Source organism: Eublepharis macularius, chromosome 2 (assembly GCF_028583425.1).
Source record: "Eublepharis macularius isolate TG4126 chromosome 2, MPM_Emac_v1.0, whole genome shotgun sequence".
Classification (NCBI taxonomy): domain Eukaryota; kingdom Metazoa; phylum Chordata; class Lepidosauria; order Squamata; family Eublepharidae; genus Eublepharis; species Eublepharis macularius.
Genome location: NC_072791.1, coordinates 5,961,778 through 5,977,102, shown reverse-complemented (window position 1 = coordinate 5,977,102; position 15,325 = coordinate 5,961,778). Strand labels below are relative to the sequence as shown.

The following is a 15,325-nucleotide window of genomic DNA, read 5'->3' as shown; positions in this document are numbered from 1 at the left end:
TGTGTGTACCACATTCTGTTACAATTCCAAAGTGCCCGAAGTTGGGGACCCCTGCCCTATTTGGTATTAAGTCTGTAGTACCAACAGAGAAAGGAAATAATGGACACTATGAAATGGGATTCCCCCCCCCCCCTCCATGCAGTGGAATTACAGGGGAAAAGTTTTGTTCTACCTTCACACGCTATTTCTGCCGGAGCAGTGCCCTCATCTCTGCTAGTTCCAACCACCAAGGTCTAGGTAAGGATTAGCCGGCAGGGGAAGAGAACAAGCAGGGGAGAGAACGTTACAGGAGTCAGAAGGCAGGAAGGGGCAAAAAAATAGTTCGTGTGGAACTATTTGAAGGCTGTTGAATAAAGAAAATCAAGGGCAAGAAGTATTTCGCAGAGATCAAAAGAGTGGGTGGAAAAGACACAAAAACTTCTTCTGCACACAAGAGAAAAGCAGAGCATAACTATTTAAAATAAAGTATCTCAGCTCCATTGTCCACAACAGAATATCCTGAATGCGGATGGGTGCATTCCACAGAATTCAGCTTTTAAAGAATCTCTCGGCTAAAATACAAGTTGCTAGACCTCCAGGCAGCAAGCTGGAACAGCTAGCTATAACAGGAAAGATGCATTTATTTTTTAAAAAAATTCTCCCATGGGGACATCTGAAGAAATTTCAGAAGCAAGAGGGGTGGCTGAATAATATCTGCAGTGATCCACACAGGGGGGGTTTCCATGTTCTTCGCTGTTTCCCCATAACGCAATTTAAAAATTATGCAAAAACACGTTGCACTCATCTGTACCTCAAGGATCTTAACAAATTTTCACAGACGCTGCAAATCTGCATTACTAGCAGAGACTTGGAAAGGTCTTTCTGTATGCAACATCCAGGAAAGCCACATCAGACGGGAGTACTCGACATTTGGGGTGTGACGGAGCCTGCAAGAGCACCCACGTTTGCCTGAGGGCCGGGGCATGAGCAAAAAGAACTTTCACTCTTTGATTAATCTCAAAGGCCAGAATCCCACGTAAAGCATGTTCGCAAATCAATTCGGCTGCTCGGCTATCAATGGATTCAGAACCCAGACACATGCACAACGGGAACAGCCCGTTTTTGCACACGTCAGCAGGGCACTTTGGAACGGAACTCACAGCTCCGCTCTGCTTAGGGATGCCAAGTTCCCCCGCCCCCGGCAACTGATGGGGGGGGATTTACTAGGTTGTGCGGTGGGGAGGCATGCCAGAGATATGACGTGCTGATGTCACTCCTGTGTGCCCGGAAGTGATGTCAGCATGATGCAGGTACACGCTGGTATTTGTCCAGAGTTTTGCTCAAACGCCAGAGTGTCTCCCGGCAACACACTGTCATCACTACTGAGTGTACGGGGACACTGCTGATGTCCCCCTAATTTCCTGCCATTCCCTCCCCCCCCCCCGGCCAGCTGAACAGCCGTGGGAAATGCCTCCCCTATCTGGGGAGAGGTGAACCTGGTTCTGCTAGCAACGGCATGATCTCCTGGAACCTCTAGCAGGATCCAACCCTTTTAACAGCGCACCTGAGTTCAGCCCCAAGTCTCTGAACAGTCTTTCCTCTAAACTTTAATCTTCACCGATTTCTCTCTGTTCTTCCCTTCTCATTACTGAATACCAACCTTTTACTTGATTATTTCCCCACTGTTATTTAAATATTGTAGGCAGCAACCTTTTACACGTGCTGACGGTATCAATGAGCATAGACAACGGCAACCTTTGTCCTCTGGTTGTGCTAAATCCTCTCCCCACTTTCACCACCAGCAACTTGGGTGGCTGAAAAGAACATTTCCGCATTGCAACGAAGCAGCAACAAGTTTCCTGGCTGGTTTCACGCGGAAGGGAAGCCAGCACCTCTCTCCTCTGCTTCCTCCTGCTATTGGCCACTGCCACTCAGCCCAACCCGAAAAAGCAAGCAAGGCCTCTGTCCTTTTCCATCAGAGATAAGGGTGCTGGAACTGGCTTGCTGGGTTCAGACCAACGCCCCAGGATCACTTACTGCAGTGGCCAGATTTCCACTAAACTTCTTCTGCCAGCCTAGATATGTAGCTGACAGTTGATGACAGACTTGCCATCTGGAGTTTTGCCCAGTTAAAGTGGATGTGCAAGTCCTGTCTTGAGGACTGAGCCACAAGCCTCTTTATAAGATCTTCATTTGAGGCCCTGCTGTGCTTGCAGGGGTGCCAGTTTCCTGCTGGTGGCAGGGCATCCCCCATCACCAATGGGTTCTTGTTGCCGCTGCTCAGTTGGGCAGTAGTAGAAAAATCATGGGGAAATGGGAAAACTGACGATCCCAGTGTGCTGACATGACTGCTCGTGCACCCAGAAGTGACGTCAGTGCATCACTGAGGATGCTCCAGCATTTGGGCAAAACTCTATGGTTAAACCATAGTTTTGCCCAAATCCTAGAGCATCCTCAGTGATGCACTGATGTTACTTCTGGGTGCACAGGGAGGGATGTCAGTGTGTCGCCAGTGATGTTCTTATGTTGCTGGGAAGGTTATGTTGCTGATGTCCTTAAGTGATGTCCTTATGTTGCTGGAAAGCTTAAACCATAGAGTTTTGCCCAAATCCTAGAGCATCCTCAGTGATGCACTCATGTTACTTCTGGGTGCACAGGGAGGGATGTCAGTGTGTCGCCAGTGATGTTCTTATGTTGCTGGGAAGGTTATGTTGCTGATGTCCTTAAGTGATGTCCTTATGTTGCTGGAAAGCTTAAACCATAGAGTTTTGCCCAAATCCTAGAGCATCCTCAGTGATGCACTCATGTTACTTCTGGGTGCACAGGGAGGGATGTCAGTGTGTCGCCAGTGATGTCCTTATGTTGCTGAGAAGGCCCCTCCCAGATAAGTCTCCCACCAGTTGCCAGCTTTGTGCTGGCAATCCTACCTTGCGGTGGCACCGCAAGTTTGGCACACCCTCTCCCTGGATGCTTACATGGCACCAGATTTCCTAACTTTTTTCAATAAACCAATTTATTTTCCTGGCTCTTAGGTGGCATTTTAATGTCCCCATTTCTGCTGCCGATTAATACTACCTTAACTGTTTTATCTTTTCCTGCTTATTTTAAACTTGGCAATTGTTTACATTTTTAATATTTCAGCTGCTCAATTTTTGTTTTTATCTATTTGAATATTCTGATGATTTTATTGTAGTTTACTGTTTGTGTTTACTGTAAGTCTCCCCATCTGCTGACTCTCACTGAAAGGTGTTTAAAATAAATTATTAAGAATATTCTGTTGTGGGACAGTTTCATCTTGTGATTGGACTGGATGAACCAGCAGATAGAGGAACAGCCACGGACTGCAAGCTCCAGAAAAATCTCTCGGCCAAAGATCTCAACTGGTAAAGAGATCCTTCCCTGGTTTCTGTCTTTTCCAGGCAATAGCAAAAAGAAGGGTCTATGACCGAAATGTACCTCCATCAACTGTTCCTCCAGTTTGACCTGTTTCTTCCTTAGGCCTTCGTTTTCCAAACTGATGGTTTTCCGTTCACGCTCCAGGGAATTCATCTGGCTGACCTGCCAAGGAGTTTAATCTAATTTTAGAAAAGCGGCGCAGAGGGTTGTTCGTTTGTGCAGAGGGTTGTTCGTTTGAACTTAGCCGTGGATTCCAGTCTAATGGCAAGAGAACCAGCTGGTGAATTCTAGCCTGCGGCTAAACAGCTGTTCCCTCTCACAGCCAGAGTGCTCCAGTGGGGAGGCTGTAGCAGAACAAACTTCTCCAGGGCTCTGTGGTTGGTCCTCTAATGCAAAGCATGGCCAAATTGAGAAGACAGCCCTGCAGGATCAGTCCAAGAAGTTCACCTTGTACAGCATCCTGTTTTCCACCGCAGCCAGCGGGATGCTTCTGAGAAACCCACAAGCTGAACATCATGTCAACAGCCAAATTGGTTGTTGTGTATTTTCTGGGCTGTATCGCTGTGGTCTTGGCACTGTAGTTCCTGACGTCAGGAACTACAATGCCAAGACCATGGCATGCTACGACCACGGCATCCAAGACATCAGGAACTACAATGCCAAGACCACGGCATGCCACGACCACGGCATCCAAGACATCAGGAACTACAATGCCAAGACTACGGCGATACAGCCTGGAAAATCCACAGCAACCATCGTTCTCCGGCCGTGAAAGCCTTTGACAATATATCACTCCCCCAATTCTTTGCACTGAGATTTATGGTCATTCTACAAGTTACTTCTTTTACAAGGTGAAGCCAAACTGTGCTCCGTGAAGACACACGTCGTCGGCTTGGGGATTGGCTTCTATTAAAAAAGAACGAGAGTGCAAATGGGCTCAGAAAGCTGCCACTGGGGGAGGGAGAGCACCTGCCTTTCTCCCCAGCTTTTTCCCCCCAAGTGCAAAAACAGTGTGGGGGCAGGAGAGTTTTCTCCTTTCTGCTGCTGCACGTGCACACAATACCTCCAGGAGATCAGTCAGGAAAACTTGCAGGAACACACAGAGAGCTGTGCTAAAAGGGGGCTGGATTTCTTTCAGTTCAGGCAACAAAAGCAAGAGCCAAACTAAATGTGAGGGCGACTTCGTGGCCGCCACGGGTTTGCTCGTGCTGTTTTAAAGTGTTTTTAAAACGCTGTGAGGGCGGCCTTGTAGCTATTCCCCCGTGCAAGTGTGCGTGAGTGCGGCCTCCCCGCAGCTGTTTTGGCACTTAAAAGGCATAAGAGGCATTACTCAGGGCAGTTATAGGCAGGAGAGTAAAGTTTCATAAAGAAAACACATGGACCAAGATACGAATTCAAATTCTGGATTAGTAAAGAACTGCACAGGCATGGCGCTGGGGCTCCTTTCCCATCCTGGGAAACACAATTTCTTGTCTCGGACGGACCTTCCTGGTGGCCGAGTTCAGCTCTCTCTGCAGCCGCTCACACTCTCTCTTCAGCTTCTCTTGCTCAACTGCTTTCGCAACCCCCGGCTGGCTTTGGTGTTTTTGGTGCTTCAGGGAGAAGAGAGTAGATTCCAGATGCCGGATCTGGTGAGCACACAGCCCCAAACAAACAGAAAGCAAAAGGGTTAGGCAAATAGCTAGAGGCACCAGAAAAGCATTCAATTTTAGATCCAATTCATTATTTGTTTAAAAACGGCCTGCTGCTCTCTCCATTAAGACAAAGCAGCTTATGGTGGCTCAGAATATCTGGTTGCATCCCAAGCAGGGCCGGCGTCACCATTGAGGTGGTGAGGCGGGTGCCGTGGGTGCTGAGGCACCAAAAGGGACGCCGGAGGCACGTGCCACAGAGCTGGTGTGCCTGGTGCGCAGCTACTGCAGCCGGCCAGCCCCGCGCTGCCGCCACCAACACACGCCCCTGGCCGGGCGCAGCAGCCACGGGCTGGGCACGGCAGACATCAGGGGCGGCGTGTGGAACCTCCCCAGCCACCCACTACGCCCGACTGGGAGCGCGGGCAGCCTCCGCGCGCTGTCCCAGCCACCCGCCGGCCAATGGGGCTGGCTTGCTGCGTGATGATGTCATCACGCAGTGACGTCATCATGTAGCCTGGGGGGGGAACACACGTAGGGGCAGCTGTGGGAACCAGAAACCCTGGCGCCACCCCTGATCCCAAGCAGCATTTTTGCGGATACATGAACTTCTTCCCTGGAGCACAATTTTCTCAGTTCCTCCCCTCCTGCAGCAGCACAAGGCACCCCCCCTTCTTAATGTGTCCAAGTTCACTGGGGCCAACACAGGACCAGCCTCCAATCAAGATGTATGTAGTAGATCAGCCAGACTCCTGGTGGAAGGAGGGCTGAAGCAGGGCTTGGCCCATGGCCAGCCACAGACAGCCCACCACTTATGCTAGCGATGATCTTCTGACCTCATGCACGCGCTATGGACTGGACTAAGACCTCACTGTACTAGTTCACACCCCTTCTGGCCTGCGTGGACCGGCTCCAGTTGCGAACCGCCTGGCACCCGAAGGGACCTCAGACAATGTAATTGATAAGAGGGACTTTTTGCAACCCCTTCAACTTGCATCTCCAGTAAAAGGGCTGGGTCGAAAATGGCCCAGTGAGTCCAACAGGGACCAATTTACTCCCATCAAGAGCAGGCAGCAGAACGCCTTCCAAGGTCCCTTTTGTACCTTTTGATTAATCTTATACAAATGTCTGTTGTCCAAATAAGTTTACAAAAGCAAGACTTTGCAAAGAAATCTTGGAAGATGAGCAAGCCCTGCAATCCTCCTGCCTGAGCCATCACGGCTGCCCTGCTAATAAGCAAGCAGGACAGAGCATGTGCAAAGTGCCTTTTAAAAGAGATGTGGAAAACTTACATCTAGATCAGGCTGGGCAAAAGTTTCCCGTGTGAGAGAGGCAGAGAGTGATGACCACGATGGGAAAGGACATGGTTACTGTCATTCATTCATTCATTCATTCATTCATTCGATTTCTAGCCACCCTCCCTGCAAACGGGCTCAGGGCAGGTTACAGTAAAATGCTCAATAAGCATTAAAACATATAATAACATTTAAAATCCAAAAAACAGCACAAATACATACAAAACAGCATTTCGGATGGCGGGCCCCCTCCAATTTCCCCAATCATGGTATAAAACAAAGCAGAACAGAAGGGGTGGGGCCACAGTTAAAATAATCTGGTGATGCGCTTATAGGGGGCAGATGATTTCATTGCTCCCCCCCCCCAAGCGGGAGACCAGTAGGGAAGCTCCCAAAACAATCAAAGACTGGCCTCAACCATACGCCTGGTGGAACATCTCTGTCTTACAGACCCGCCGAAAGGATATAAGACCTTGGCGGGCCCGGGTGTCCGAACATTAAGACTAAGGGAGCTTACAAAAACACCAAGCATGGGGCTTTACCTTTTCCCTAGAATGAGAAAGCTCCACCTTGGCTGTCTGGACTTCTCGCTGGAGCCTCTCGTTTTCCTGCCTTAACAGCTGCTGTTCTTGCTTGACCAGCTGATCCAGTTCGTCCCAGTATAGCTTCTTCGGCTGGCTCTGCAGCCCCGTAGAATGCACGGCCAGTTCCAGAACCTGATTCTGAAGATATCCAATGCACCTCAGGGTCAGAACTGGTGTAGCTGGCAGCAAGGAGGTTAGATTTCAAACTGGGAGGCTGGGGCTTGAAGTCCTGCTCTCCCAGCTTCATTTTTGTGGCCTTGGGCAAGTCACACTTTCTCAGATATAGAGCCAAGCTACAAGTGACATCTTACACAGGTTGAACACTTATCAGCTTACCACAAGTTTTGATGGGAAATGTAGGCGTCCTGGTTTTACAGCTTGGCTCTCCATTACAGCTGCAAGACCAGGATGTGCCTACATTTCCCATCAAAACTTGAGGGAAGCTGACAAGTGTCCAACCTGCGTCAGGCATCACTTGTAGCTTGGCTCTCATTTACCTACTCATAAAATAGGAATTACGGGGACCTATCTCACCAGTGAGAGCCAAACACGTTCATAATTATCAAACTGTTTCTGCAAAAATAAGTGATAGGATGGTGTATATTTTGTACAGAATATACTTGATTCTGATCAAGGAAGCTATAAAAGACTTTCTTTAAAAACAGCAAGTTTTGCCTATATGGGAAGTTTAGGGAGAGAATGACTAAAGAAAGAATAAGATACAGAAAATGATACATGGTTTAGAGAAAAAAGAGAGGGGGAAAATAAAGCAAGTAAGGGTGTGAATTTGGATATTCATGATCTGTGCCTGAAATTCCCTGTTCGATTGGAAATACCTTGAAACAAAGAAAGGCACCCCTGATATCTTGGAATTTTTTTCTGGGTTATTTCAGCTGAAAACCATTGAAAACAGATGCCAAGTCTATTATCCTTTGTTTCCAAAAGAAGATAACCAAAACAACATCATTCAATTTATATACTGCCCTTCAGGACAACTTAATGCCCACTCAGAGTGGCTTACAAAGTACGTTATTATTATCCCCACGACAATCATCACCCTGTGAGGTGAGTGGGGCTGAGAGAGCTCTGAGAGAGCTGTGACTGACCCAAGGTCACCCAGCTAGCTTCAAGCGGAGGAGTGGGGAATCAAACCCGGCTCTCCAGATTTGAGTCCTGTGCTCTTAACCACTACACCAAACTGGCTCTCAATAACAAATAACAATAACAAATAACTGATATTCCTGAACCTGAAAAATGTATCAAAAACAAATTTTGAAAATGATACCAGTACTTCCAAAATTTTGGAAAATGAAAACCATGCCCTTTCTGAAATAACGAAACAAAATAAAATTAATTTTTTTTAAAAGTGCACACCCCTGAAGTGCTACCTTATCATTGGCTGTCTGCAGTTGCTTGTGTAGTGACATCACTTCCTGCTTCAGAGCTTCGTTCTCCTGCTGAGTCACCCTGACGTCCGACTTTAGCCTGGACATCTAAAAGTTCCCGAGGGGTAGCCATGTTAGTTTGTTGTAGTTAAAAGCTGACATTTTCTACAGCATCAACAAAATTCTGGATCTAATGTACAGGTGAAAGAGGACAATATCAACCCAGCAAGGAGTTGGGAGCAGTTGGGTAACCTGGGTTCAAGCTCACTGGGCTGTCCTCTTGGATAAATTACTACCAGCCTGACCTTTCTCAAAGAGCTGTCATGAGGATAAAACACGAAAACCTCCATGTACTGGAAGTAGTGTCAGCTCAGGGGTGTGAAAGAAAGACAGCTATGCTTTTCGCAAACAGTGGGGCCAAAAGCTTGTGAAATGATAAGAAGTCTGATACTTTTCTTACGCAAAATCAAAAAGAGTCCAGTAGCACCTTTAAGACTAACCAATTTTATTGTAGCATAAGCTTTCGAGAACCACAGTTCTCTGGTTCTCGAAAGCTTATGCTACAATAAAATTGGTTAGTCTTAAAGGTGCTACTGGACTCTTTTTGATTTTGCTACTACAGACTAACACGGCTAACTCCTCTGGATCTTTTCTTACGCAAAGACCAAATGTCTATGAGGGAAGAACAGAACTGCCCATTCATTGCCTATGAGCGCCCATCCTTCTAATGAGGCGATGCTAATTGGACGCCGGAAGTGGCAGAGAAATCTGAATTAAGAACCAAGATGGTTAAAGAAATCCAAATCACAGGGCCAAATTAGCAAAAATTCCCCCTCTTTTTGTCCTTCGTGGCAGAGAAATCCAACTTCCCAATTAAGTCCAAATTAATATTTGGTGATAGATTCCAGCTTTGCAATTTTATATTTGAGTTTCTATTCTAGCAGGGGGGGTGGGATTGACAGGCAGAGATGTTGTCCCGGCGACTTTGAGAACTGGAATGTCGTGACGCACCTTGTCTTGCGACGCTGCAATTTGTGTTTTCAGAGACTGGGTCTGATGCTCCCAAGAGGCCTTCTCCTGCTTCAAGGAAGCAACCAGGTTTTCCAAGAAGGGCACTCGAGCCACCTAGAATGAAGACGAGTTCCTGGATTTCTCATTTTGGCTTGCTGAGAGTATGAAAAGAACTGGAGTTTTGCTTTACGGTGTTCAGAAGGTCACGTTTCTTCAGCTCCTCCTTGGAGTACCCTCGGATCCGACAGCGGTTTGTGCTTCAGGGGCCAAACTCCACATTTAGCAACAAAGCATGCAATGATAGTAGGTATCTGAGAGCCAAGCTACAAGAGATGCATTAAACGAGGACGAGCACGTGAACGGAGTCGCAATGTTAGCGGGGAAGCTGAGCTTTAAAAGAGATCAAAAGGCTTTGTCAATTTCCCCTCTCCACAGAGCCAGCTGCTCAGAGAGTTTGTTAATTTCCTCTTTGCCTCCCGAAAACTCTGTCAGTTTCACCTCCCCTTCTAAGAGGTGAAGAGGAAATAAACCTTCTGAGCAGAGATCTCCCTGGCTCCGTAGAGAGGGGAAATTGACAAAGCCTTTTGATCTCTTTTAAAACTCAGCTTCCCGGCTAACATTGCGACTCCTTTCACGTGTTCCTCCTCATGTAATTCATCTCTTGTAGCTTAGCTCTGAGAAAGAAAAATCTGAATACGCCGTGTGGGACAATGCTCCCAGGATGTGAGATAAAGATACGGGAATTTGCGGTTCAAATCCCCCTCTGCTGTGAAACTTACTGGGTAATCTTGGGCCAGTTACTATTTCAGCCCAATCTACTTCACAGAGTTAGAATCATAGGGTTGCAAGGGACCTTCAGGGTCATCTAGTCCAACCCCTGCATGATGCAGGAAATTCAAAATTACCTCCCCCGCACACACACCCAGTGGCCCCTGCTCCATGCCCAAAAGATGGTTGTTTCAGGAAGGGCAGGATTAAACACATGTTAGAAAGGAGCGCCATATGGTGTTCAGGGCGTTGTTGATATTAACTAGCCAAGTGGGCAGGAAATTGCGATCCGCGCCTCCTCACCTTCTCGATGCATCTGTTCAACTCTTCACTGAGGGCTTCCTTTTCTTTCATTAACTTCTCGTTTTTCACGATGAGGCTGGACATCTCATTCTGGAGATCAGAAAGATCAGGGCATCTGGGCAGCTGTGGAAGGCACAGGCTTTTCAACACATACATATTTATCCAGGCGACAGACACGGCTGCCGCCGCTTTTCGGTATCCTCCCATAAGGAGCAACATGGTGCATGGTTATCGTACTGGTCACAAAGAAAGTTCTCAATTCTTACTTTGTCTGTATGTATGTGCGGGGGGAAGTTAATGTGTTTCAGTTGCTCTGACACATACTCACTTGAGTATTTGCTTATTTAGAATGCCCCACACTCTTTGGAGTAGATAACACACAGACAGACGCACACATGCTGAGCAGAGCATCCTACTACATAAATGCCGAGCTGTGTTGGCGACGACTCACTTTTTTATCCTGGCACAGGTGCACTGAGGGCCCTGTGGTGGGCCTGTGCCAGGATAAAATGTGAGTTGTTGGCGCGGCAGGCCTCTGAGGGGCAGTGGAGCTGGCGGGGAGGTGCAGTGTGGCCCCACAGCCACCACAGAGGCAGTGGGAAGGCCACACAGGGGGTGCTCTTCACGGCCGCTGCAGGGCCTTGGGAGGTCTGTGCTGGGCCTCTGTGCTGCCTCTGGCAGACCTCTGAGGGGCTGTGGAGCCAGCAGAGAGGCGCAACACAGGGGAGCCCCCACATGGCTTTCCTGCCGCCTCTGCCGCTAGAGCCCATTGTATTTATTTTCAAAACAGGCTCTGTGCATACAGAGTAACATTGGTTGCAGCTCTGTGATGGTTACTTACATGTGCAGGTCATCACTTGATAAGCACCATCGAAGGACGAGTGTATAAGTTCAAGAAGCCCTCACTAGATACTTTTCTATCCCTTGAACTAAGACCAGATTAACTGATCCAAGAGAGAGAGACAGCGCTGCTCCCCACACAGAGGTACATGTCCTGGAGCAATGCTTCTCAAAAGAAGGGACACACACCATTTCCACACACACAAGCACCTTGTATGCTCTTTGCAAGAAGAGAGTAAATAACTTACCATCTCTAGCAAGCAAGAACTACCTCCACAGTTCCAACTTAAGTTCTGTAACAGCCAACTTGTAGTCTTTCCAACCCTTTGAACATACTTGAGTGTCCTCAAGTACAACATACAGTGTGTCTTTCCTCTATGGAGGACAGAGTGCACACAACACACTCAGGAGGTCTGAACTCCAGGCAGAGGTCTTCTCAGCTTCAGAGGCACAGGGGTCCCCTTCCGATCGCTCTCTGGGAGCGGAGCTTTCCCCCCTTCCACCAATGAACCTCCGCGCAAAGCCCTTACCTGTTGCACCTTCTCCAGTTCTTGCTTCAGGAAGAGGTTCTCTTGCTCCAGGCCGCAAACCTGAGCCCTGAGTTGAGACAGCTCCACCTCCAAGGACGAGACCAGCGTGGACGACTGGAAGCAAAACCACCAGAAGCGAAGGTCATGGGAGAGAGTGGCTAACGGGAGGTGCATTGTTCACTTGTGGGTGGGTGAGCACAGGATAAGTGCAATGTGTTGAGACGGGGGCAATGAGCAGAGAGGAGGAAAGACGGACCTTCATATCTTGACTTCCATCAATCAGCCACCTTTTAGGCTGCGGGTTACCAAGAGAAAGGCCATAGGCTCAGTAGGATAGCATTTGCTATGTACGCAGAAGGGCCCAGAAGCAATCCCTGTTTCCAAGCTCAAGGGCCTAAGGCTTCAGGTGTGGGCAAAGAGCTTTCTCAGACCAAGATCCCGGACAGCTGCTACCAGCATAGAAGGAAAGACCAAGTCAGACAAGCCAACCATCTGCTGCCCCTGACTCATTGAAGCTCGGTAAGGCAGTCAGCTTTCACGTCCCTCATTTTGCTGATTAGGGGAGAGGCTCAACTCAGAACAGAGCAGCAACTGACCCAAGGGCGTCTGATACATTCATGGCAGAAGCGCGTTCTGAACCCGACACTCACTTGACTCAACCTAAGCTCCACTAGTATTTATTTATTATTACCCGGATTATTACCCGAGGGAGCTAGATAAGATCCTGAGAGATAAAGATGTCTCTCTGGGAACCAAGATCAAGATCATCCAAACTAGGGTATTCCCCGTTACTATGTACGGATGTGAAAGTTGGGCAGTGGTGAAAGCTGACGGGAAGAAAATAGATTCATTTGAGATGTGGTGCTGGAGGAGAGTTTTGCGGATACAATGGATGGCTAAAAAGACAAATAAGTGGGTTCTAGATCACATCAAGCCTGAATTCTGCCTAGAAGCTAAGATGACAAAACTGAGGCTATCATACTTTGGTCACATCATAAGAAGACAAGACTCTCTGGAAAAGTCAATAATGCTAGGGAAAGTGGAAGGCAGCAGGGAAAGAGGAAGAACCAAAACGAGATGGCTGGACTCGATAAAAGAAGCCACGTCCTCCAGTTTGCAGGATCTGAGCAGGTCTGTTAATGATGGGACATTTTGGAGGTCTTTCACAGGGTCCCCAAAAGTCAGGAGCGACTTGATGGCACATCACACACACCATAGCCCCTCTGAATTTATTTAGAGATTTATATGCCAAGTCTCCAAAGACCTAATTGAAGCAGCTCTCAAAGTTAAAAAAAAACCCAATACCATAAAATCATAAAACAAGACCATAAAAACAATTAGTGTTAAAACCAGCCACAAAAGAGCACACCAAGGGAATAAAAACAACACAAAGCAAAATTCACCAGAGGAAAACCTAAAACGAGATGGCTGGACTCAATCAAAGAAGCCACGTCCTCCAGTTTGCAGGACCTGAGCAAGCCTGTTAAGGATAGGACGTTTTGGAGGACTTTCATTCATAGGGTCGCCTTAGGTCGGAGGCGACTGGACGGCACATAACACACACACACACACACCTGAATTTTACAGTTCTCCAGTTCTTCCTTGAGCCGAGAGCTCTTCCCCCGCCATTCTTCCGGCACACACTTCTCTGACTCTCTCTCCCTCTGCTGGAGCACCCTCAGGAGCTGCTGGCTGAGCTCTTCCGCATCTGCCTGGCTGGGAGAATTCTTTTGGCCAAGATCGGCGTTTTCCATTTCCAGCTGCTGATTCCTGGCTTTCAGTTCAGACACCTGATTAGAGAGCAAGAGCCAGAAAAGAATCAGCAGACAAAGAACACGTGGTTTTCTAGGCTGTACGACTCAAGCCGGGTGGGGTGTTCCTTTATCATGCTGGGCGAAAGGCCTCCTGATGTTCTTTCTGACGGGATTATCCCATGGGGAGGAGGAGAACGAGGACACAGCCCAGAAAGTGGGTGCAGGATATGGTGTGGATGCCTGGGGAGGGTCACTGCCCTCCCCTGTTCTTGTATCAGCTTTCTTTTCCAGCCGGATGCTACAGGGACACAAACTTTTATTTATTTATTTTATTTACTTCATTTATAGCCTGCCCTTTTTTCTGCTGAGAATCAAGGAGAATTACAAAACACAAGAAACAGTTCAATAGGACAGCATAAGACAGCTAGAATCATAGGGTGGGAAGGGACCTCCAGAGTCATCTAGTCCAACCCCCTGCACAATGCAGGAAATTCACAGTTACATCCCCCACCCCCCACCCCACCCCCAGTTACACTCACACCCCTCAGGCCAAACTGGCCTGGGGAAAATTGCTTCCTGACCCCAAGGTGGCGATCAGCATTACCCCGGGCGTGTAAGAAGGGGCCACAAGAACTAAGCACTGATGTAACACTTCTTGCCTTCCCTCTCATGATCTGAGATGGAAGTGACATCATTGTGCAGTCCCAAGAGCATGCGCTGTGCACGTGCACATGTAATAACAGGGGCACCCCCTCCTCCCGGGAGTTGCCCTGGGTGAGAGCTCCCCCAACTCTTTCCCCAGAAAAAAACCCCTGGCTCCTGTTCCCTTATAAAAGTACCCTCCTGTATTGTTCCACTCTACTATAGTTCTAGTCCCTTTTCACAAAAACACCCTATGAGCATTTCTGTTTTGCATTTTATTAAGTGACCAATCCACAAAGTGGGAGCTGCCACTGAGAACGCCTGTGAACAGGGCAGTTGTCGGTTTTACCCATTTGCAGGATGATACATTTGCATTTGAGTAGATTTGAACTCAGATCCCTCCAGTCCTAGTTAGAAATATGGGGAGGAGAAAGAAACTTACCTGCTTCTTCAAATTTTCAGCCAACTTCTGCACCGCCAACTTCTCTTTCCTCACGGTCTCTACTTTTTGCCTAAGATATTCACAATAAAAACTGTTATACGTACAGTGACAGCTGGGGGAGAGGAACGAATGAAAACGACAAAAGCCTCGCACAAGGGCTAAAACTGTATCTTGACCTTTTCAATGACAGACTTTACTGATCACAGAATCACAGAGTTGGAAGGGGCCACACAGACCTTCTAGTCCAACCCCCTGCCCAGTGCAGGATCAGCCTAAAGCTTCTTGAAAACTGCCAGTGAGGGGGAGCTCACCACCTCCCTAGGCAGCTGGTTCCACTTTTGAACTACTCTGACCATGAAAAAGTTCTTCCTAATATCCAGCCGGTACCTTTGTGCATGTAATTTAAGCCCGTTGCTTCGCGTCCTACCCTCTGCTGCCAACTGGAACAGCTCCTTGCCCTCCTCCAAATGACAGCCTTTCAAATATTTAAAGAGAGCAATCATGTCCCCCCTCAACCTCCTCTTCTCCAAACTAAACATTCCCAAGGCCCTCAGCCTTTCCTCGTAGGGCTCAGTCTCCAGACCCCTGATCATCCTCGTTGCTCTCCTCTGCACCCTCTCGATTTTGTCCACATCCTTTTTGAAGTGAGGCCTCCAGAACTGCACACAGTACTCCAGGTGTGGCCTGACCAAGGCAGTATAGAGAGGGGCTATGACCTCCTGCGGTTTCAATGCAATGGCCCTTTTGATACAACTCAAGACTGAG

General features: G+C 48.0%; 1 protein-coding gene across 2 annotated transcripts in view; it reads right to left on the bottom strand.

The window, feature by feature from the left end:
- The window catches only part of NIN (ninein), a 152,594-nt gene that overhangs the window by 16,245 nt on the left and 121,024 nt on the right, over nt 1–15,325 (bottom strand). For both annotated transcript variants that reach the window (XM_054970915.1, XM_054970916.1), the window contains 9 exons: nt 14,561–14,630; nt 13,297–13,512; nt 11,723–11,836; nt 10,353–10,475; nt 9,282–9,395; nt 8,274–8,378; nt 6,844–7,023; nt 4,860–5,003; nt 3,436–3,537 (listed from right to left, as the gene is read on the bottom strand). In XM_054970915.1, coding sequence (XP_054826890.1) covers nt 3,436–3,537; nt 4,860–5,003; nt 6,844–7,023; nt 8,274–8,378; nt 9,282–9,395; nt 10,353–10,475; nt 11,723–11,836; nt 13,297–13,512; nt 14,561–14,630 — 1,168 coding nt within the window. The remainder of the gene's footprint in view (nt 1–3,435; nt 3,538–4,859; nt 5,004–6,843; nt 7,024–8,273; nt 8,379–9,281; nt 9,396–10,352; nt 10,476–11,722; nt 11,837–13,296; nt 13,513–14,560; nt 14,631–15,325) is intronic.